The sequence below is a fragment of the Ustilaginoidea virens genome, chromosome 6, assembly GCF_000687475.1.
Source record: "Ustilaginoidea virens chromosome 6, complete sequence".
NCBI classification, from domain to species: domain Eukaryota; kingdom Fungi; phylum Ascomycota; class Sordariomycetes; order Hypocreales; family Clavicipitaceae; genus Ustilaginoidea; species Ustilaginoidea virens.
This window is the reverse complement of record NC_057321.1, coordinates 2,081,805-2,102,642: the sequence shown is the minus strand read 5'-3', so window position 1 is coordinate 2,102,642 and position 20,838 is coordinate 2,081,805. Positions and strand designations below refer to the sequence as shown.

The 20,838-nt window shown below is 59.3% G+C and overlaps 7 protein-coding genes across 7 annotated transcripts; 3 read left to right on the top strand and 4 right to left on the bottom strand.

Annotated features, from left to right (window-relative positions):
- Positions 1-1,507: 1,507 nt before the first annotated feature.
- Positions 1,508-3,303, top strand: UV8b_07477 (uncharacterized protein; the record flags this gene model as incomplete). Its single annotated transcript, XM_043144974.1, has 5 exons — positions 1,508-1,754; positions 1,874-2,297; positions 2,372-2,489; positions 2,591-2,640; positions 2,730-3,303. 5 exons carry the CDS (start codon positions 1,508-1,510, stop codon positions 3,301-3,303), a joined length of 1,413 nt encoding a protein of 470 aa, XP_043000909.1.
- A 661-nt stretch (positions 3,304-3,964) lies between these two features.
- Positions 3,965-4,781, top strand: UV8b_07476 (uncharacterized protein; the record flags this gene model as incomplete). The annotated part of the gene is made up of 3 exons (XM_043144973.1): positions 3,965-4,246; positions 4,419-4,535; positions 4,662-4,781. The coding sequence occupies 3 exons, from the start codon at positions 3,965-3,967 to the stop codon at positions 4,779-4,781; spliced, it is 519 nt and encodes a 172-aa protein (XP_043000908.1).
- A 1,849-nt stretch (positions 4,782-6,630) lies between these two features.
- Positions 6,631-11,970, bottom strand: UV8b_07475 (uncharacterized protein; the record flags this gene model as incomplete). Its single annotated transcript, XM_043144972.1, has 2 exons — positions 6,631-8,349; positions 8,434-11,970. 2 exons carry the CDS (start codon positions 11,968-11,970, stop codon positions 6,631-6,633), a joined length of 5,256 nt encoding a protein of 1,751 aa, XP_043000907.1.
- Positions 11,971-15,731: 3,761 nt separating this feature from the next.
- On the bottom strand, positions 15,732-16,166 carry UV8b_07474 (uncharacterized protein; the record flags this gene model as incomplete). Its single annotated transcript, XM_043144971.1, has 1 exon — positions 15,732-16,166. The coding sequence occupies one exon, from the start codon at positions 16,164-16,166 to the stop codon at positions 15,732-15,734; it is 435 nt and encodes a 144-aa protein (XP_043000906.1).
- An 849-nt stretch (positions 16,167-17,015) lies between these two features.
- UV8b_07473 (uncharacterized protein) lies at positions 17,016-17,401 on the top strand (the record flags this gene model as incomplete). Its single annotated transcript, XM_043144970.1, has 3 exons — positions 17,016-17,034; positions 17,088-17,236; positions 17,348-17,401. 3 exons carry the CDS (start codon positions 17,016-17,018, stop codon positions 17,399-17,401), a joined length of 222 nt encoding a protein of 73 aa, XP_043000905.1.
- Positions 17,402-17,477: 76 nt separating this feature from the next.
- UV8b_07472 (uncharacterized protein) lies at positions 17,478-18,488 on the bottom strand (the record flags this gene model as incomplete). The annotated part of the gene is made up of 2 exons (XM_043144969.1): positions 17,478-17,971; positions 18,125-18,488. 2 exons carry the CDS (start codon positions 18,486-18,488, stop codon positions 17,478-17,480), a joined length of 858 nt encoding a protein of 285 aa, XP_043000904.1.
- A 688-nt stretch (positions 18,489-19,176) lies between these two features.
- Positions 19,177-20,779, bottom strand: UV8b_07471 (uncharacterized protein; the record flags this gene model as incomplete). The annotated part of the gene is made up of 3 exons (XM_043144968.1): positions 19,177-19,762; positions 19,850-20,510; positions 20,653-20,779. 3 exons carry the CDS (start codon positions 20,777-20,779, stop codon positions 19,177-19,179), a joined length of 1,374 nt encoding a protein of 457 aa, XP_043000903.1.
- Between the last annotated feature and the right edge of the window lie 59 nt (positions 20,780-20,838).

The following is a 20,838-nucleotide window of genomic DNA, read 5'->3' as shown; positions in this document are numbered from 1 at the left end:
ACGCTTTTCGTTTCCTCTCGCCTGCCGGCGCCCCTTTTGTCTTTTTCGTTTTGGTCACTGCAAGAGCACGTCTTTCTTGCTTCCATTACGAGCAACGCCGAGCTAATTGCCCCGATTGGATTGGAGTAGCAACCATCCTGATGCCTGCTTGTCACAGCATTGGAAGCCGCCCAAAAGAGCCGCACTTATTTAGTGTGGCGGCACACTGGTGGTGCAACATGATGATATCAATATCTTTTCGACTAGGGCCGTGCAAATTGCCAGTTATGGGGAAAGATGAGCTAAAAAAAAGAAAGGAGCAAACTCCGCCATTTTTCAGGCACAGCGTTGGTGTTTTGCATCGTCTGCATATAAGCAAACTTTGCGTGCAAACTTTGTGCAAGCATAAAGTTTGTGAGCCCCGAGAAGTATAAAGCAGCCGAGCCCGGCGAGTCCATACACAGCTTTGTAACAGAGGCAAGCTCAAATCAAAGACTGCGGGGTGACTGCTGCGTTATGCAGGTGTTGACCGGTCATCTGCCCCGTGGCCGAGGCAGACTCATGCGCCATTTTTTTTTTCCCTTGCTCGAAGACGCCGTCAAACATTGTCCATGTCCATACGAGCCTGCGGCCGGCTGATTGGTTCGAGGGCATCGGCACAAGCTCTAAGTGACCCCTCTTCATCCTCTAGTTTGTGCGAGATGAGGTGAGTTTGCGACAAAGGTGCCGGCAAAAGATCTAGGCGTTGCTCCGAAGAGAAGGTACGCATGCTTGCGCAGGATATTCAACCGCCTCTTCTGAGCTTCGAAACCAAGGTAAGGAGCGGGTGACTGCGGCGTGGTGAAAGCAGCTGGCGGTTTCATGAGACGTGGCCTGAGGATGCGTGCACGACACCGTCCTCTGGCAGGTTGATGGGATGCCTTGGTGCTCGTCTCGGGAGTTTGGGTCCGGAAGGGCGGAGCTCGGAACACATGGCTGGGCATGTGCTGCGATGGCTGACGGCTTGCAATGGATGGATGCCTGGTGATGGGCATTTCATGAGGCGGTTAGATTCTGCCGTAGGAGATGAGATCCGAGATGAACAGAACAATGGACCGAAGTGGCTGATTGGGCCAATCATACTTCGTAGAGACGCACTTTGCCTGCTCCACCCTACGGAGATTCAAGATGCAAAGCGGGACGCTGTTGACGCTTGCACCTGCACGCTTTAGTGGGCATGACGGCGAATATAACGCTCCTGGAAACAACACGCTTCCACGGCGGGGTACCTTGAGTCTGGTCTGGTACCTGGTGATTTGGCGCAAACATTGAATTCGTACATAAGCACCTACAGAGTACCCAGGGACCATTTGCCCATCTGCTGCAGGATACGGGTACGGGTACGGGTACGACGTAGCTGCGCTTGAGCGGCACCATCTGCCAGCCGTCCGTCAGCCGTCCGTCAGCCGTCCGTCAGCCGCCCAAGCCAGGCGTCAACTGTCAGCTCGAGCCCCATCACTCCCTCCAACTGCCAGATGCCGGTAAATCCATGCCCAAAGCTGCCCCTATTGACTTCAAGTCGAGCTTAATCGCAACTGAACTGATCTTTGATCACTCGGGCTGCCCGGGCGTACGCCATCGCAAGGCCAACACCTGGGGTGGTGAAATGGTGCGAGTGATTCTACTCTTGAGCTTGCTGGTTGCTGCCGCTTGCTGCAGCTCTGCAAACGACGGCGCGGAATCATGGCTTCTGGCTGGAGGCAACCGCGCCGTGCCTGACTGCGTGACTCGACATGGTAAGCCTCGTCTTGCTGTACGGAGCGGACTCGGGGGATGGACGTCTTTTTTTGCCGAATTGCTTCGCGCCGCCTACGCTCTTCGACTCGCGTTCCGAGGCTAACGCGTCGCCTGGCAGCCCCTTTGGTGTGGTTACACTCTGAGGATCCTTTTCGACCATCAGACTTGCTTCAACATGTCCACCACACAAGGCCAACAGTTGACCAAAGTCCCATTGCCGGCCTGCCTAAGCTGAGCCTGGATAACCTCGAGACGCTCAACCGTGTCAAGACCGGCCAAGTCGCCCTCACCTCAAAGGACGACGTCACCACGCTGCCGGCCTGGATCTTGGGAAAGGTGCCGGATGAGTCGGGACGCACTGTCAATGCTACGCCCTGCGTGGTCGTTGCCGTTGAGCGAGGGCCGCAGGACCTGGACGCCTTTTACTTTTACTTTTACTCCTATAATAGGGGCGCCAACCTGACGCAGGTAATGGAGCCTGTAAACCGTCTTATTCAGGATGTGGAACATGGCATGCACTTTGGAGACCACGTGGGCGATTGGTGCGTCCAGCTCAGCTTCTGTTTTCTTGCTCATATCCTAATCCTCGGACTGATGCACCCGAGCATGTCTCAAGGGAGCATAACATGATCCGTTTTCGCGACGGTCAACCCACGGGCATCTACTATAGTCAGCATTCGGGTGGCGCCGCATATGGCTGGCACGACGAGGGAATCTCGTTGGAGGATGAGCGGGTGGGTAGGCTGCCGATTTGAACAAGGAGCATGAAATTTTTCTCTTCTCCTTTCCCCCTCCCCCCCTGATGAAACTGAGCTGATGACGCGAACCTTGACAGCCTGTAGTCTTTAGCGCATACGGCTCACACGCAAACTATCCTTCACCAGGGTACGGCGCTCCTCCAAAGAGACGCGACGCGGCTTGAACGTGGCACGCAGGATGCAACACTAACAGACGCTCCCAACTCCTTTGTTTAGCAACCACATCCACGATGAAGCGCTGATAGACTACTGCGATGCTGGCAAGCTGTGGGACCCCGTGCTCTCAGCCTACTTTTACCACTACCACCCGGCCACGTCAACCTTTACACGGCTGCTGCCAGCTGGCTCTGCCGTTCCGCCAACAGGCAACCTCGGCTCGTTTCTGCACTACACGGGCCTCTGGGGCGACGCCCGCTATCCCGACGACCACCCTCTGCAAAGGACGGTTCCGCTCTTTGGCCTCAAGCGCTTCGTCTCCGGGCCTCTGGGACCCATGGCCAAGCAGCTCGTTCGCGGGGGGCTTTCCCCGGACAGCCGCGGAAGCAAGTCATGGACGCAGCGGCTTGTCGGCATTCTCATGTCGTGGTACCCATGCTGCTTGCGAGGATGGAGGAAGTGGCTGTCGGGAGCCGTCGTGGCCGCGCTGCTCGTGCTCTCCATGATGGGTCTGGGACACGGCGTCAAGAGGTACCGGGCTAGAAAGGGCTACAAGAAGATAGAGGCAGATATCCCGCTGGGGGATATCGATCCTCCGGGGCGTGTTGCTTGGCGTGGCGACGGAGAAGCTTAGCGGGCGGCATGGTGGCCCCGGGGGGATGGACAATGATGATTGCGGGGGGAAGCCGGGCACTCCAATCCACATCACACCACGGCCGGGGTGGGCAGGCAGGCAAGCAAGCCATCCGCCAAGTCAAAAGGTCCGATGAATCACACCAAAATCAGGTCCATGCCGGAGACGGGGTGCCGGGTCCACCCATCAACAGATCGCGGGCAGGACACGGCCGTCCGCATGGGCCACCTGCCACCCCCACGGGGGCCCTTGTAATAACCAAGTCGTCTTGGGCCCATGAATAAATATATCACCATCTTCAGCACACGAGCGTCTTTTCTCGGCCATTTACCCCCATGCCCCCGTCGCAACAATACAATAGCTTCGCGGCCCGGTTTCCCATAATAGCGGCCCCCCGTATCCGCGTCGCAGCCAAGGACAATAGCCCCGGCAGCACGGTCTCCCCCCCCCCCCCCCATCATCGCCCTCTCTTTTTAATTATAGCAGCCCGCAGACCGGCCCCAGCACGCAGCGCCATCTATAAAAGACACCACGCCACGCCCACGCCGCGACCGACCTGGCCTGCTCTGGCCGGCCCTGCCCGCGGCAAAGCACCTCGTTCCCGTTCCATCCAACCTCCTCTCCTCCAATCCCCCGCCCCCGTCCAGACTCGCCTCCCACGATGCGCCTCAGCCTCGTCGCCCTCGTCGTCGCCACCGTCTGCGCCGCCGCCTCCCACTCCCACCACCAGGTCGAGCGGCGCGCAGGCCGTCGGCCACAGCTCACCGTCGACACCAGCGTCGGCGGCGGCCGCCCCGTCGACGGGCGCACCGTCGACGAGAACGGCATCTCGCCCGTCTCCCCCGGCTCGCTGGGCGACGAGCCCGTCTCCCCCATCCAGCGGCCCAACTACAAGGTCCACCGGAAGCTGAAGCAGAAGAGCGCCAGCAAGAGATACAAGGGCGTACGGTAGCCCCCGGTCCTTTTTTTTTGCTCGCCTCGCTCTCTTCCTCTCTTCCTCTCTTCCTCTCTCCCTCCCTCTCTCCCTCCCATCCCTCCCTCTCTCCCTCCCATCTCTCCATCCTCTCCCTCCCTCCCTCATCATGAGATGATGTGGCTGACGACGCCGGGGCCAGAAATGCAACCCGGCCAGCAACACGTGCACGTTTGCCATGCCGCAGCTTCGCGTTACCGCCGACGGGTCCCCGCTGTACGTCATTGACCGCACCATGCGGGGCTGCTCCGGCGAACCGGTAGGTCGAAAAAAAACAAAACAAAACCAATCCCGCCCGCCCGCCCGCCCGCCCGCCCGCCCGCCCGCCCGCCCTTCCGGCTGAAAGCGGCCCGGCTGACGTCTGGTCTCCCCTCTTCCCGCACAGTGCCCCGCGGCGAACGCGCCGTGCTGGTATAACCCGCGGCGACAGGTTGCCACCTGCGTCGAGGAGCGCGCAAACAGCCCGGCAAGGACTTTCAAGCACGCAGGGAAACGCCAGGCCTAGACAGAACCTGCACCTTGGCGCGCCGCCCCAAGTCTTTTTCAATAAACAAGTTACCTACCGCACTCTACCGCATTGTCACTTGCTCCAATGACCTCTTTTTTGACGTGTTGCTTCGTACCAAGGGGGGTGCTGGTCCTGGTCCTGTTGCGTGAAACAGTCGGCTGTGTTGACGCCATTTGAGGGGATGCAGCCGGCCACTGCGCAGCTGATGAGCTGCTGATGAGCTGCTAATGAGGCTGTCATGTGCGTGTGGTTACGTCGTGTAGAAAGCAGAACTGCTGGTTCGAGTACTCTGCAAAAGGACGAAAACCGCGGCACGCAGCTAGCCACTGTAGCCAGCTGCCTCGCTACAAAATAAAGGTACATGTAAGCAGTACGGAGTATGCAGGTGCCGAGGCACACGCGTTCCATTCCAACGCCTCGCGTTTCCCTGCAACGCAACTGATTGAACCCCCTGGCTGGCTGGCTGGCTGGCTGTTTTAGGGTCTGGCGTTTTCTGCATCATGGCACGCAGCAAGCACCTACGAGACTTGAATGTTGTTTTGACCACGGCTGGCGGAATACACATGCACACACGCACACTAGGTAGGTACATGTCTGGTATGTATTATGCCGAGTGCCTTGGGTACCTATTTACCGCACTTCTTGCGGGTCGACTCGCGCCAGAGCACACTGGTGCAGTGGCAGCTGGTGCAACTTGGTACGCACAACGCGCGCGGGGCAGCGCACAGAGTACCCAGTACCCAGTACCTAAGGGCTTTTCTTGTGTTGCCGTGACGGGGTGCGCTGCCACTTGTTTGGTGTGACGTGGCGTGATGTGACGTGATGTGACGTGATGTGACGTGACAGACGTGACAGACGTGACAGACGCAGTAACCCTCATGCAGCGCACCGCCATCAGTGCTCTTTTCCTACCGTGGCAAGTCTCGCAGCTGCCGCTTGGCTGGGTGCGACTCGAGCCTTCCAATGCAGAAGCGCAGAAGCGCTCTACCGAGTACTGCGCTCTTCCACCGCGAGATCCCACCAGACCAGACCGCAACCGCAACCGCAACCGCAACCGCAACCGCAACCGCGCATCACCACCACCCCAAGCTTCCCGTGCCTCACGAGCAAACAGACAAAAAACGTCAGTCCCACAGCCCATCCAGGTTCCCAGCGCCCACGGCAAGCGGCATAGACACGGGCCCCTTTGTAAATAGTTCATTCCGTCGTTAGATTCAGAAAAACGAGCGCAGGGGCGGCATCCGGAATGCGGCATCCGGCATCCCCGCTCCCCCAACTCCATGTCGCCTGCAGACGATGACGGTGAGAAACTCCCGCCTGTGCCTTTTTTGCCTCTGCCGTCTCCCCATCCTGCACGGCTTGATTGGCCGGTTCCGGCGGGCCTGAGCTGGCGCAGTTTTCCTTTTGCAGGGCGGTGTGGTGGTGGTGGTGTCGCCAGCACCAAAAAGAACTGCTCGTTGCGGCCGCTGCAGCTGGTTGTGTCGACTGGTGGCCCAGGCCCGGGGCATGTAGACGGGCTTGGTGGTGAATCAAGGTGCCCCGAGGCGAGGGTTTGAAAGACAAAACAGGCGGGGAAATGGAAATGAAAAGGATTAAAGAAAGGGGGGGGAAAGCGGGGGAGGCAAAAAGGGCAACAAAGATGGGGGGAAAAAGGAGAGAAAAAAAAGGAAGAGGAAAAAAGTACAGCCCAGAGATCCGTAAAAGCATCCTGTTGTGAAAACGTACTGCGCGATGCAAGCTTTTCTCCTCTTTTTGATCAAGTGCCCGTTCCCTCAGGGGCAAACTATCCCAATCGCGTCTATGGGAAGAAAAAAAAAAGAAAAAAGAAACAACAGAGTCCGCAGCATCACCCCTCGGAGAAGCATCCCTCGTGCATGCTTCGCTTCCTCCGTCTTTCCTCTCTGGCTGCCTCTTCCACCGGGCTCTTGGGCGTCATCGCCCTCGGCCCGCTAGGTCGGCGGCTGGGCACACCCAGGGCGGCGTTCAGGTTCCGGTTCTCCAGCTTCGGGCTGCTGCCGGAATAGTGGCTCACGTAGGTCCCCGTCATCGTGCCGTAGCCGCTCTCCGAGCTCGGGTGAGGCGCCGGGCTGCCGTCCTTTTGCAGCCTCGACAACCGGCTCGACTTGGGCGGAGTCTGCGTGCGCCGCGAGCTCGGAGACTCCATCGGCTCTTTGGGAGGACGCGGCGGCCCGGATGGCTGCTGCCCCCCGGGGGACGGGAAATATTCGCCGTCGGGGCCTGGTCCCGCGCACCCGTCGCCGAACCTGCTCTTGGTCGGCGTCAGGCGGTTGAGGCTGGTGGCGGAGCCGGCCCAGTCGGCGGACCTCGGCGTCGTCGGGTTGTTGAACTCCTGCGCCGACGACTCGAGGGCTGTGCGGAATCTCTCCGTCTGGCCCGGTCTCGGTTGCGGGTGCTGCAGGTTGAGCGAGTCGCGATGGGCCTTGTACTTGGGATCCTCGGGCGCCATGTGCTGGGAACCTTGAGACGCCGCGCGGTTCTCGGCGCGAGGAGATGCCAGGTTTCCGTCCGAGAGTCCGCCGTGCAGCTTGTCGTCGCCGTACGCATCGTAGCCGTAGTTGCCGGCGTCGTCGTAAGAGGCCAGGCTGGAGCTGGAACGAGACGGATGCTGCAAGTCGTCGTACTTTTGCCCCTTTTTGGAGGCCCCGCTGCCGCGCAAGGCTTTGCCCACGCTGGAAGCTGTCGTGCCCGACCATCTCGATATCCTCGGCAGCCAGCCGCTGGAGCCCGTCTTCTGCTTCTTGCCCTTGTCGGTGCGAGGCGTGTTTTCCGCGCTCAGAGGCTGCTGCTGTTCACCGCAAGGGGCCAGGCGCGGCGGTGTGTCCAGAGGCACGGAACCGCCTCGCTGGAGCGCATCGGGTTGGTCCGGGCTTGGTAGATAGTCGCCTGCCGATCTCTCTGCGCTTGGACGCGCGCGCTCGTACTGGCATTCTTCCTCGTTCTCGGGGACAGCATTCTCCGGTATTCGCCCCTCTCTGGCCGCACCGGGTGCGCGTCCAATGCTCTGCGATGCCGACGTCGCCCGTGCTTCATCGGCGGCGCGGCTTGTGCCAGCAGCAGCGGTGTCTTCTGCGGCGTAGCCTCTGCCTTGTTCAGAATGGCCATCCGTCTGGAGGTTGTCGAACGATTGCCCCGGACCGCTGGTCGACACGGGCGGCGCCGTTCGCGTCTTGAGCACGTCAACCTCGCCCAGAAGCTGCATGAGCATGTCTTCGATTCGGCTCAGGTCGTTGGTTCCTTTGGTGCTGAGTCCCTGAAGCGCTCGCTTCCACAGATTCCTCTTCTTCAACCCGACTTCATCCAGTGTTCCAGCTTGAGACGGGCTCTGAAGTGACCGGGACGCGGCACCTGGGTAAGGCCGTGGTCCGTTGATTGCCTTGTGCAGCTTGTCCGTGTTTTCCGCGTTGGCGAAAATGACGTCGTCTCCAGTGTCTTGGACTAGCTCCTTCATCTCGCGGAACGAGTTGCGCATCTCCAGTGCTGCGTTCATGAGCAATGCCACAATCTCTGTGTCACGAGCGCTCCGCTGCGCATCGCGCACCATCAGCTGCATAAGCTGTTAGCCAGCTTGTAACTCACTCCCCGCCGCATAAAGAACGGGAGAAGCTGGGGGAGGCTGGAATCCACTTACGTGTTGCATTAGCGCCACAATGTCCTTGTTCTCGATTCGTTCAATCCCCGCACCGGTCGCAGCATCGTAGAAAGGAGAGCCCATGCCTTGCGACATGCCGCTGAGATGGCGGCCATGGTGGCTCTTTGGCACGTAAAAGGGGTCGTCCTCTGTTCCACGAGGGTGGACATCTGCGGCTTTGCCCTTGGCCTGGTGAGCATCAGGTGTGTGGTTAGGGCCATTCGACATGTAACCTTCGTCGTATTTCTGAGCAAATCCGGCGGGGCTGCCTGTATCGAATCCTGCATTGAGTCCCCTGGCGCCGAGCAAATCCTCATCCAACTGCAGGTTCACGATTGGGCTGGCGTCTTCGTATGGGTTGGTAACCAGAGTGTCCCGCTTGCGCTCGTCAGACGTACGATGCCATTCGCCGTCTTCCTTGACCCCTTCCTCGTTGTGAGTGGCAGCCATGCCGGCAGCAGTCCCGAGCAGTGCCGCTCCCACCGCCTCGGTGATTCCAAGACCACCACCAGTACCAACACCGCTTGGCTCCTTGCCTTGCGGGTGCCGCGTGTGGCTCGTCATGTCCTTCTCGGTTGCCGTCTCTCTGCCGGGCCACCCTTGGCGCATCGGCTCCCCATCAAGCCGCTCCTCGACCAGTGAAGGATTGGTCTGAAGGTCGTCGTCAACGTAGCCAATCTCGGGCAAAGGGTCGTTCAAGTCTGGGACGCCGCTCTTGCTCATCCTTGGGCGCTCTTCAAAGTCTAATCTGTCGACGCTATGGGCTGGCGTATTGCGGGGCTCCCATCCGTGATGCATGGTCCTCTCCTTGAACGACCGATTCCGAGCCACGCCGGCGGGTTCGAAATCTTCTACAAACTGCCCCGACGCGGCTGCCTGTTTCCTTTCCTTGGCGGCTTTCAAAGCTGCCGCGGCCGCGCCAACCGCACCGGCAGTGATTGCGGCCTCGGAAGCCGTAGGGGAGTGCCGGTATTTCGTTCTGGGCACCTTCCGACCGTACTCATCCAACTCATACTCCGAGTGATCCTGAGACTGAGACACAGACTTGGATTCGGGTGTGGCTTGCCTTTCGTCTTCAAGTTCCCGATCGTCATCTGCATCCGTCCTGTCGAGCCTATCGACGGCTCGGCTGCTCTGGGTTTTGGATTGATCCTCGTATGAGGCCTCTGAGGCTCGGGCGGCATCGTAGTTGTAGCCCGACGCTCCGGTGACGACGGATTGGTCAAGCGCGGAGCCATCCACAAGAGACGCAACGGCCGATTCGACGCCGATTGGTGGATGGACAAAATTCGGGTTGGCCCCGATGCCTCGAACGGCCTGGCCGCTTGCCGCCTCGTCGACCCGATCAACCCCGTCCGCGGAAAGGCCATCAAGCTCACGCACGTCGCGCGACACCGAGTCGTCGGATTGTAACGACAGGTGCTGGCGCGATCGCTCCGGCGACTTTGCTGGGGATGGCATGTCCGTGGAAGTTTGCGGCAGCGGTGCTTCGCTTCCGGCTTCAGTGTAGCCAGATACGCTGGGTATTGGGCTGAGGCCCCTCGCGCCGGCTTGGTAGGGGACGTATCGTAGCGGCGGCGGGACATCCTGAGTGCTGTAATAACGGTCTTCGAAATCGTCCTCCGCATAATCAACGGCGTCAGACGCCGGGCCTTTGCTGCGGTCACTGTCTGTGTAAGAGTCGACCCGAACCTTGCGGCCATACTCGTCAGTCTCATATTCCTCCACATAGTCCTTGTTACCACGAGGAAGGGCGGTCAGGTCACCGTGAGAAACATTGGCGTGCTGCATAGCTATAGCATGCTTCTCTTGATTGATTGGTGACTTGACCCGAGTAGGTGTCGACGCGCTGGAGCCCGTTCCTTCTTCATTCGAGACGTCGCCAATGGGTTCGGCGAGTTCTTCGCTGGCGGGATGTGGCGGCCGGTCAGATCGTGCAGAGAGTATTGACGTCCGGGTAAGCTCTGACGGATTGATATCGCTCATCAGTGGCATCGGAGGGGCGGGAGCAAGCTCGTCTTCATGTTCTTCATCGTCAAATACTTCCCCGTCCAAGCCCCGGGAGGCCGCGTGTTCAGCTCTTCTCCTGCGCCTGTCACGCCGCTTTTTATCGTTCGAATCGGAGGTGTCGCTTACGGCGGCGCTCCCCGCTTTGGCCAGAGCTGCTGCTGCGGCGGCGGCGGCGGCGGCGGCGGCGGCGGCGGCTGCTGTGGCTTGGAGGGGATTACCGTTGCGCTTCGGGGTGGTGACGTCCTCCTCGCGACTTTGATACTCTGTATTGATGGAGTCATGGCTAGGACTGAGAGGCGATACCTCTTCCTCGTACTCGTGACGGGCCTCTCTGTTGCGTCTCTCTTTGCGCTTCGGGGGGTCTCGCAAAGCTTCGCCCCGTTGACTTGAGGACCGCCTGCGGTCCGAGGAGATGTCATCTCTTGAGACGGATGTGACTGAGGAGGCAATGGAGTCGCGCCGATTCTCACGCTTGCTCTGCTCCCTTTTGAGTGCACTCAGTTCGGGTAGGATTAGCCGTCGAATGGCATCCTCGACGGTTTCGAGCAGTTTCGGGTTGTTTATTGATGATTTGGAGGCGCCCGACCGGATGGAACGCGTGTCCACCGAGCGGTGGCTCGGAGCGAGATGAGATGACACGGCGCTGGAATCCGCGGCGCTAACATTGGATTCCTGCTGGCCGCGACTCGACCGGCGACGTGGGGAACGAAGTTCGTCCTCGGCGCGTTCACTGACACTGCTTGTCCCCACTTTGGAATTCCGCTTCCTATCGGGCTTGTCGTTTTCTTTTAATTTTTCCGAGACTTTGACTCGCTCTTTCCCACGTGCCTTGTTATTGCTTATCTCGCCCATGGCTGCACCCGCAGTCGCACCTGCAGCAGTCGCACCCGCCAGCCTCTCACCGCGAGGTGGACTGCCGGACCTCTTGACGTCCCCTCCAGGACCTGCGCCATCCAAGAAGCTGTTGGTGGGTATGGCAGAGATTTCGGATGGATTGACCGGCTGGTACGACTCGGCAGACGGGATCAGCGGGCTGTGAGGACGTCGCCGCCTGTGGCTACGGTCTATTTCAATGTCGATTGGGTTTCTCGACACGTTGGATTCCTCCGTGGCCGAGGCATAGGAAGTCACGCTGTTTGTGTCTTCGCCGTCATGCAACTGGATCTCTCGAGAGGCAATGGCCTGATCGAGAGGGATTCGACGGGTGAGGGACGCCTTGCGAGTACCTTTGGTCTCGGTAACCTGGATGTGATCGCCTTTGCTCTTCTTGGACGGCGTCAAGCGAACCCGCACGCTTGGCTTACGATCGGGACCTGATCCGTTTTTGCCGCCCTCGAAGTACTCGATGAGAAGGGACGTTTGGGACTTGCTGGCTTTATGCCCTCGTGTCCGGATGGTGACGGGGGTCCCGTCTTCAGGAATTGAGTAGGAAGACTTTTCGTCGCCAGGTTTCGAGACGTCAGTCGTGGTCTCCGTTTCGGTCGGAGCCGGAAGGGGCGGCGGCTTCTTGCAGTCGACGACACCCATGGTTGTTGTCAAGGGGGAAGGTGAGAATCCAATTTAGTTGCGGCAACAGAGGCGAAGTGAGAAGGACCCGACCTCGATCCTCGGATCGATATTGTCCAGGACGCTAGCTTTGTCACGGGGCTGAAACGGGACAGCGACAAGTCGTCCCCTTACTATTTGGGCGTTTTCTCCAAGGAACTTGCGCAATGTCACGACATGCGGGGACAAAGATGGGAAAAAGGGGGCGGGGGGCGAGACTGAAAACAAGCAAGACCTGGGACAGACATGTCAACGTCAGCCCAGAGACATGACATCGAAAGACCCCGGTGTGAGTCTTGGGCAAACAGGGGGGAAGGGGGGGGGGGGGGGGGGGGCTCATCCGGTCCAAAAAGGTCTCCCTGCTCGGAAAATGTGGGAAATTGGTGACAAAAAGGTCTCGGAACTCACAACACAAAAAGGCGGCAAAACGAATCAGGATGCCAACGCAACAAGATCCCGATGATGTTGCAACGCGCAATACACACGCTCAAACCAGAAAATGAGAAGAGGAAAAGCGGCTAGAATTGGGACAACGGCGGTCAACCGGAGAGAGAGCCAAGGCAAGACAAGCAAAGGCAAGCAAGCACATGAGACTGCTGTGGCAACGGGTAGCGGAGCAGACCAGTCAATGATGAGAGCCTGGAGCTAACGATGGGATCTGATGGGGAGCGGTTAGAGCGTGGGGGGAAGGGGGGGGGAGAAGTGCTGGGCCGACAGCAAGGATGGGCAGTGCTCTCTCATAGGATCGCCACAAGCATGGGGGAGGTGCGTATCGATGCCGTATTTGTGCGACGTATGCGGACAAGACGAGTGTGTGCGACTCCGAAACGTGCGTTGGAAACAGCAAGCAGCGGGGAACAAGACAAGTGAAGAGTCAGGATTCGGGACGTTGAGGGAGGCGTGTGCGAGAGGCGAGGCGAAGAAGAGGTGATGGGAAGAGAGCAGCAGACGGTTCGACCCGGTTGACCGACCCCCCTTTGGAGCCTTGGGAGTCCTCAGACGGGGTTCACAGCTCGACAGCTCAGCAAAGGTTGACACGACCCAGCCAGATCAGATGCAGGAAACGGACTGGAGGCTGGAGGGGGGGGGGGGCCGGTGGGCAAAGCGAAACGGAGGGCCGGGTAGGGCAGGGCAGGGCATCCCAACCGCGACAACCAGACTGGATTGACCTGACCAACGTGAACGTGCAGCGCAGGGTAGGGCCGACGGACGGGGGGGGGGCCAGGAGTTGTTGTCTGCCTGGTCTGGTCTCTGGCATGGTTACGAAGTACTGCTCGGTACTCCGTAGTAGTAGACGCCAGAGGCCGTGCAGAAGGGGCGTTGGCCAGGGTTGGGTGGGCTGGGTTGGGCTGTGCTGATGAGCTGGCGCTGCCGACGAGCGGATCCAATCAAGGCGACGAAGCCCGCGGCCTGCACGCTGCCACACGCTGCCACACGCTCCCACACGCTCCCACCTGCGCTTCTACGCTACGGGGAAGCTAGCGCGGCCCCGTGCGGGTGGGTGGATGGGGGCTGGCAAGTGCTGGACTCAATTGACCCGCGAAGCAGGGAAACAAGTAAATAAACAAAATCGAAGCCGTCGGCAAGGAGAAAGCCCACGGCACGGCACCCATCCAAGCGGTGCAGAGTCCATCAGCATCGTACGGGATGATGGATTGTGCTGTGCCTTCTCGCCAAGCAGCACAGGTACTTGGCACAGCACCGCCCTACGGGTTTCTTTTCTGGTCGTCGTCGGAGACTCGGATGGAGTTGCTGGGAGTTGCTGGCAGCTGCAACGAGAAAGGAAGGCGCTGCACAGCCCAAGCAAGCCAGCCAATCCGCGCCGCAGGACTCATCGACCACGCTCGCGTCGTCCTTTATCCAGCCAAGTACTCCGTACTCCGTACCCGTTGGCTGCCTTTGCATTGATGCAACTCTTTTTCATCGTGCCTCTGCCGCGCTTGGGCCGAGCCGGAGAGAGACTGGCTGGCAAATCTGCAGCGCCGAGAAAACGAGAAATACACGGATCTGCCTGCCTGGGAGTGCTGTTCGGCCGAGCTTGCTGGCTGCGCCTTCCAGCACGTTTCATCCTTTCCGGCAGTGGTCTGCCGGGTTTTGCCTCGTTGCTTTTGCAGCGAGACCTTTTCAGAGGCACCTCCGTCATCGGCGAGCAGCACAGAGGGCTGCCGGTAAGTACCAGTACCTACCTTGTGTGTACCTACCTTAGGTTAGGTACCTACTCATTACGTACTGTGGACACCCGGTACCTGGCACTGGCTTGCAGCCGTCCAAAGGCTCCAGGTCAGAGCCGCAGCCGGGGTCTCAGACTCGCCAGGGCCCCCAGTGACAGTGACATGCGGTTTTCGCATTCGTCAATGTGTGTGTGTTGTGTTTGGTTTGGTGCGTTGTCTCAAGACATCGCCATCGTCCTCGAAACTCCCCAAACTAACCAATCCATTCAAGCCTCTGCCATCAAATGGCTCATCTTATTCCTCACTCTTGCAATGTTCCGATTGACGTCCTTTCGTCTTTCCCCCCCCCCTTTTTTTTTTTTTTTTTTTTTTTCGTTTTTGCTTCTCCTCTTTAGCCCAGGGGTTTCGTTTTGCTAGCCCCAACGCTGCCAGCCCAATCAGCGTCCTCGGCACAAGGCCTGAGCGCCGGGTGCCTGCCCATTGCGCCTGGCCATCGCTCGCTGCCGTGGCAACCGTTGGGGAAGAAAACATGAAGAAACCTGCGCTAACCTCAATCACACAATGATTCATCACCATTGACATTGGTTCATCCCCGTCGACGAGATTGCTTTGCCTCCGCTCGTCCCCGTGCTCCATCTCACAATTCACAATTCATATTGCAAGTTTTGTTTTACAGCCTGGGTTGGTCTTTAGTAGATCCCCGGCTTTAATTCCTCAAACCGCCCCCTTTCGAATTAGATGCCCCCGCGCCAGCAGGAGCCATCGCAGCCCGGGCGAGTTAATTCTCCACATCCATTGCAACGAGTTGGCTCAATCAACCGGATACCGGATTTGGGGAGTTGCCGGCGAGCAGGGGGTGTGGTTCTGGTTCTGGTTCTGGTTCTCTCCCGCGTATGATGATTACACGGCCACGTTCTACCATTCGCTTTGTAGTTTGCACGCAGCGTCCAACTCCCACCTCGGCGGAGGCTTCGCCCAACTACTCCGTACAATGCCGCCTGTTCCAGCGGCAGCCAGCTCGGGTCAACAAACGTCGCCCCCGTGCCGAGGAGCACGCACCACTCCCTTCCCCCCTGTTGATATCACAAAAAGACAGTCGCAACCCGTGGCAGAGCGCTCCTGACCAGCATCCTCGAGACGAGCCACGGAGAATTGTGTCTCACTTGGCGCGGAACCCGCAAGCTGCTAGAGAGGCAGAGCATCCTGCTCCCCAGTCCCAAACCCAAAAGATACAGCAATGACACGACACGGCACGCCATGGCGAGCCAGGCTGACATCTCGAGCACGCGGCGTGCTGTTCAAGACTTTGATTTCCCCCCCTCCCCCCCAGCCATCACCAGCTTTCCAAAACCCAGCATGTATCCAGGGCACACCAGGGAAATCCACACGGAGTGAACCATTTCCCGCCCGATAACTCGGCCGCCACGGGAGGTGACCTCGTAGCACATGTTTGGGTTGTACAACGTAGCGCGGGCCATTCTCCACGAGGTCACAAAAAATAAAAGCAAACACACACACACACACACACACACACAAACGCAGCGATATGTAACATGAGCATCGGGCACAGTTTCATGATGAAGAAGCGCCTCCCGCGGCGGTGACATGTGCCGCAGGCGGCCGAACCGGATGCTCCAGATGCCGCGTCGCAGTCTCGGCATGCCGTGGCTCTGTCCCCGACTCGTGGTGCCCGCGGCCAAGAGCAGGCGGCGTTTTGGAGTCGTACGGAGGCGGCGCCTCGCCCAGTTCGTTCAGGCCCTCGTCCATTTGTCGCGCGTCCGACCGCGGCGACCAGCTCACGCCCTGCCTGTATCTGACGTGAGCGCCGCCGGCGACGACGACGCCATCGTCTCCCGACCTGGCGCAAGGCTCGGCACGCCGTCGCTGCTTTTGTCGGCTCCAGAGGAACATTGCGCAAGCGCCGATGGCGAAGACGCTGACGAGAGGCAGGATGACCCAGACGAAGGGCTCGCTCGACAAGCCGGTGGACGGGGTATCGGTCGACATGATGATGGCCGCAGGCGGCGCGGGAGACGGGGTATTTCGCGGCGGGTATTTCGCAGCGGGATGGGGGGGGGGGAGGGGGGAGAAAACGAAGGAGAAGGAAAAGGAGAGAGAGAACGAGGACAAGACGCGTCTGACGGGAAAAGACGTCGTGTGCGTGATGGGCAAGGGCATCCGAGCGAGATGCAAATGCCGGGCCGTCATCTTACCGCAAGTTCCCGGGCGGGCATGGGCATCAACGCGCGCCGCGCTGCATCAGAGAAACCCAGCCCAGCCGCGTGACCCGATGGCAACAATGGGGCGCAAAGCAAGGACGACAAACGGAGCTCGACGACTCTTGCGTCGCACGGCTTCAACCCCCCCCCCCCACGCGCACGAAACACCCTCGTCGTCCGTCACATGGTTTCCGCGAGTGCCGAGAGCCGACGTCTGCGCCTGCCCACTCCCCGCGGCGAGGGCGCAGGAGCCAAGACGCCGTGTCATGCCATGCATGTCCATGACGGACGACCGGCCGCTCGATGCAGAGAGGTGTTGGGTTGGAGCAAGGTGGCTCTGTGCAGTTTTGGACTTGGGGGCAATTTTTGCCGACTTTTTCCATTGCCGAGCTGCCTGCCGTGCTGCCTGCCGTACTGCCGTGCTTAGCCAATCCGCCACCCCGCCCCGCCCCGCCCCGCCCTTTTCCCCAGACACCAGACACCAGACACAAAATAAAGTCACCAAACCCAACGATTCCGTCCTCCTCAACCTCGACACCTTCCCGCAAGCAACCAGACATTCATCAGCACCAGACATCACCAGCACCAGACATCACCAGCACCACACATCATCACCACCAGACATCATCCATCCACCATGCCACGCGCAATCCGCGGTCCGTCGCGCCACTCCCCTCCCCCCTCCCCACCCGCTAACCCGCTCCGCCAGGCGTCCTCATCGAGTGCGACCCGTCCATCAAATCCATCATCGTCAACATTGACAGCGAAAACCACGACTTCATCATCGAGGACCTCGACGAAGAGAGGGTCGTCGTCAAGGAAAACATGGTGCCCCTTTTGAAGCAGAAACTCGAAGACGTGAGCCCCCCCTTGCCCAACACCGTTTCCAACACCGCCCCCAACACCGCTCCCAACACCGCTCCCACCCCCTCCCAAAAATGCCTATGCATATGCTCATGCCGTTGCCAGCGCCTCAAGGAGAATCTCCCCCCCGTAGACGAATCCGGCTCCGACGCAGCATGACAACAACACGTCCGCCAAGCGCCAATTCCCCCCCTCCCCCCCCCCCCCCCCCCCCCCCCGCGCCGGGGCTAGCCGCCTACAGCTTCTCAAACGTCGGCGTCTTCTTGGTAAACACGCTCGCCAGCGCGGCCGGCAGGTCGCCCGCCTGCAGGGCGACCGAGTTCCACACGGCCGTGTAGCGCAGCGCCTCGGCCGTGCTGCGGTCCCTCCCCCAGCCGAGCAGCTCCTTGGTGCCCTGCACGGCGACGGGGCTCTTCTCCGCCAGCCGCGCCGCCATGCCCAGCGCCGCCGCCACCGCGCCCGCCTTGTCCTCGTGCACCCGGCTCACGAAGCCGACCTGCAGCGCCTCCTGGGCCGAAAAGTCCCGCGCCGTCATGCACACCTCCTTGACCCACGACGCCGACCCGACAATCTTGGGCAGCCGCGCCAGCGTGCCAATGTCCGCCGCCAGCCCAATGTCCACCTCCTTGACCGCGAAGCGCGTGTCCCTGGCCGCCAGGCGCACGTCCGCGCAGCACGCAATGTCGATGGCCAGCCCCAGCGCTATCCCGTGCATCACGCAGATGACGGCTGAGAGGGAAGAAAAAGAAAAAAAAAAGACGCAAAGACGCAAAGACGGCGTTTTGTGGTCATCTCGTTAGCCCTGGCAGCCCCCTCCAGATAGAGGAATAATAAAAATCAAAGAAAACCAGCCTGCCTTCCCCGTAGTCGGTCAATACGTACGCTTCTCGCACCTCTCCATCTCCGAGATGCACTCCTGAAACTCCCCGATATGTCCCCGCAACGCCTTGGCCCTCCTCGCCGGATCCGACCCCCCGCCCTGCCCGCTCAGCGGCCCCTCGGAACTCGCAGCCGACACGTCCAAGCCAGCCGTAAAGGCCCGGTCCCCGGCGCCGCTCAGCACAACCGCCCTCACGTCCGCATCCTCGCTGAGCTGGCGGAACACGCGGCCAAACTCGAGCCACACGGCGCGCGAAAAGGCGTTCAGCTTCAGAGGCCGGTTCATCTCCACGTGTGCCACGTGGGTGGCGGGCGAGCTGACTCGCATAAACTCGTAGGACGAGTAGCTTGCGATTACCGAGGCCATTGCGGGTGGGATTGCGAGTGGGATTGCTGGTGTGCGGCGGGCTTCTTGTTGTTGAAAACTTGTCCGGGCAAGGGGACGTGACGCGCTTGAAGGGGACGTATCGCTTGGGCAATGAATAATCAGCTTGGTTGGATGGGCTGACAGCGTTTTTTTTTTTTTTCCCAGATGAACGCTTCGAGACGTTTTGTAAGTAGGCTTGTTGGGGCTTCAAGCGTCTTGGCTGCTCGGCTTTGTCGCTTAACCGGCTGCCTATCACGTGAATGAGTCGGCCATCTCACTCTCACATGCTAATCCTGGTTATTCCCCCCCCTGCTATCATCTTGCGGGGATAAAGCAGCAAGCAACTCGCCGCACCGTCACGCTCGAGCCAAAGAAATCGTTGCAGAGAGTTGTGTAATCATTGAAACCTCCAAACCGACATAAATTACAATCGTAATCTGAAGAGCAACGGCCCACTGTGACCGCAAAAACCCGTTGAACCACCCGAATCAGACAAACTCCACGTCACAATGACCCGTTAAAAGGGGTGTGAAAGGAAAAAAAAAAAGGTACATGAGCCCCAAAAGCTCTGAAGACGCTCGTCATTGCGCTCATTCATTTCACCAAAATGCACGCCCCCTCCCATCACGTCGAGGCAACAAAGACTGGTGTGCAAAGCTCTCCGACTCACTTGCCGCAAAAGGCCCACTTACAGCAACAGGGTGCCGAACAAGGTGAAGATCAAGGTCAGACCGGTGACAAGCAACGGAGCCTTGTCAAGAGGGCCCAGTGTCGCAGGCCCAGCATTGTCAGTCTTCTTACCATTGCTCGATGTTGGGGAGGCCTGACCTCCCGTCACGCTGGCAGTGGAGGTTCCGCTGTCGCCGGCATTTTGCGAACCTTTTCCGTCCAAGTCAAGACCGGGACCTTTACCGGCACCATTCTTCATATACTGCTGAGCTTGTGCAGGCATTTCGGGAATCAGACTGGGGTTCACCTGCCAATCGTCACCCATGGCAGGGCAACTGACAGCATGAGTGGTGGAAGCGGCGCCGCCGTTGCCGGAGGGGGAGGGGTTATCCTTGAGGGCGGCCTTGAAGTTGGCATACTCGTCCGTTTCGGTAACAGTCTTGGCCTTGAGGCTATCGATCTTGACGATGCCATATTCGTTGGCCTCGTACGAGTATTCATACATCATGCCGCCAGAGTAGACGCTCGTCATCTCGGTGCTCATCAGGGCCGCGATTTCCGCAAACTTGCGAGGGCGGTTGAGAATGCACCCAAATTCGGAAAGACTATTGGGAACATTCCAGAGAGTGAGGGGCGTCAGCGTGCTTCGAGGACGAGGAAGAGCAAGGGAGCCGAGAGAAAAAAAGACCCACAAGATGGCAATGCCGTAGTCAGTAAAGTTCTTAACCTTCTGATCCCAGCCGGACTCCTTGAAATTGGAGTTGCAAAACGAGTAGTCGTTGAAGGCAAAAAAGTCGGACCGCGCATCGTCGGAGCCGCAGTTCATGTACATGGCAGTCTGCATTCGGTTCTTGGACACATCGGCGGCCGAGTAGCCAACGGGGACCCTGCGCAGGCCGCGCGAGTTCATGTAGTTCTTCATGTCACGAGTGACGGCCTTGACGTAGGGAGCCGCCTTGTCCGTGCCCTTTTCGTCGTTGATGACTTCGTTGCCGGAGAAGAAGGCCAGAGTGTTGGGATACGCAGCGAATTGCTCAACCGTGGCAAACACGCTCTGAAGGTACTTGGCGTTGTAGGAAGGACCTGGTTCAGCACGGTTGATGGAGTACTTGGGGTTGTTGACGTCGAGGACCAAATATATCCCAGCATCTTGGAGGGCCTGCATGCACTTGTCGTGGTTCAACGAGTTGTCGACGGCATAGACACGGATTGTATTGACACCGAGATCCTTGAATTTGGCAATGTCACGAAGGCAAACGTCGGTATCGCCAAGAGGATCCTCGTTGGCGGAGGAACCACCGGGCTGGTAGTCGATGCCGCGCACGTAAAATCGATCCTTGTCCTTGTAAAATGCTGTGTCGAGCAAGCAGAAAAGTCAGCGAGATTTTAGTAGTTGGAGACGGCATGATGGCGAGAAAACCACGGCCGGCAAACAGAGGGGAAATTCCAGCAGGAGCGTGAGCTCGAAAGGATCCCAGAAAAAGATTGAACCTACCGTTGCCAGAAACAGAGACAACAGGGAAGTTGGCACGTTTGGTTGGCGGGTCTTGTTCGCTCGGGGTGGGAGAGGCAGTGACGGCGCCAATGGCCGCGAGGGCCGTGGCGAAAGCAAAACTCCTCATGATGAACGAAACTTGGTGGGCGGGCGGGAGAAAATGTGTACTGTTACAACTGTGGCAGG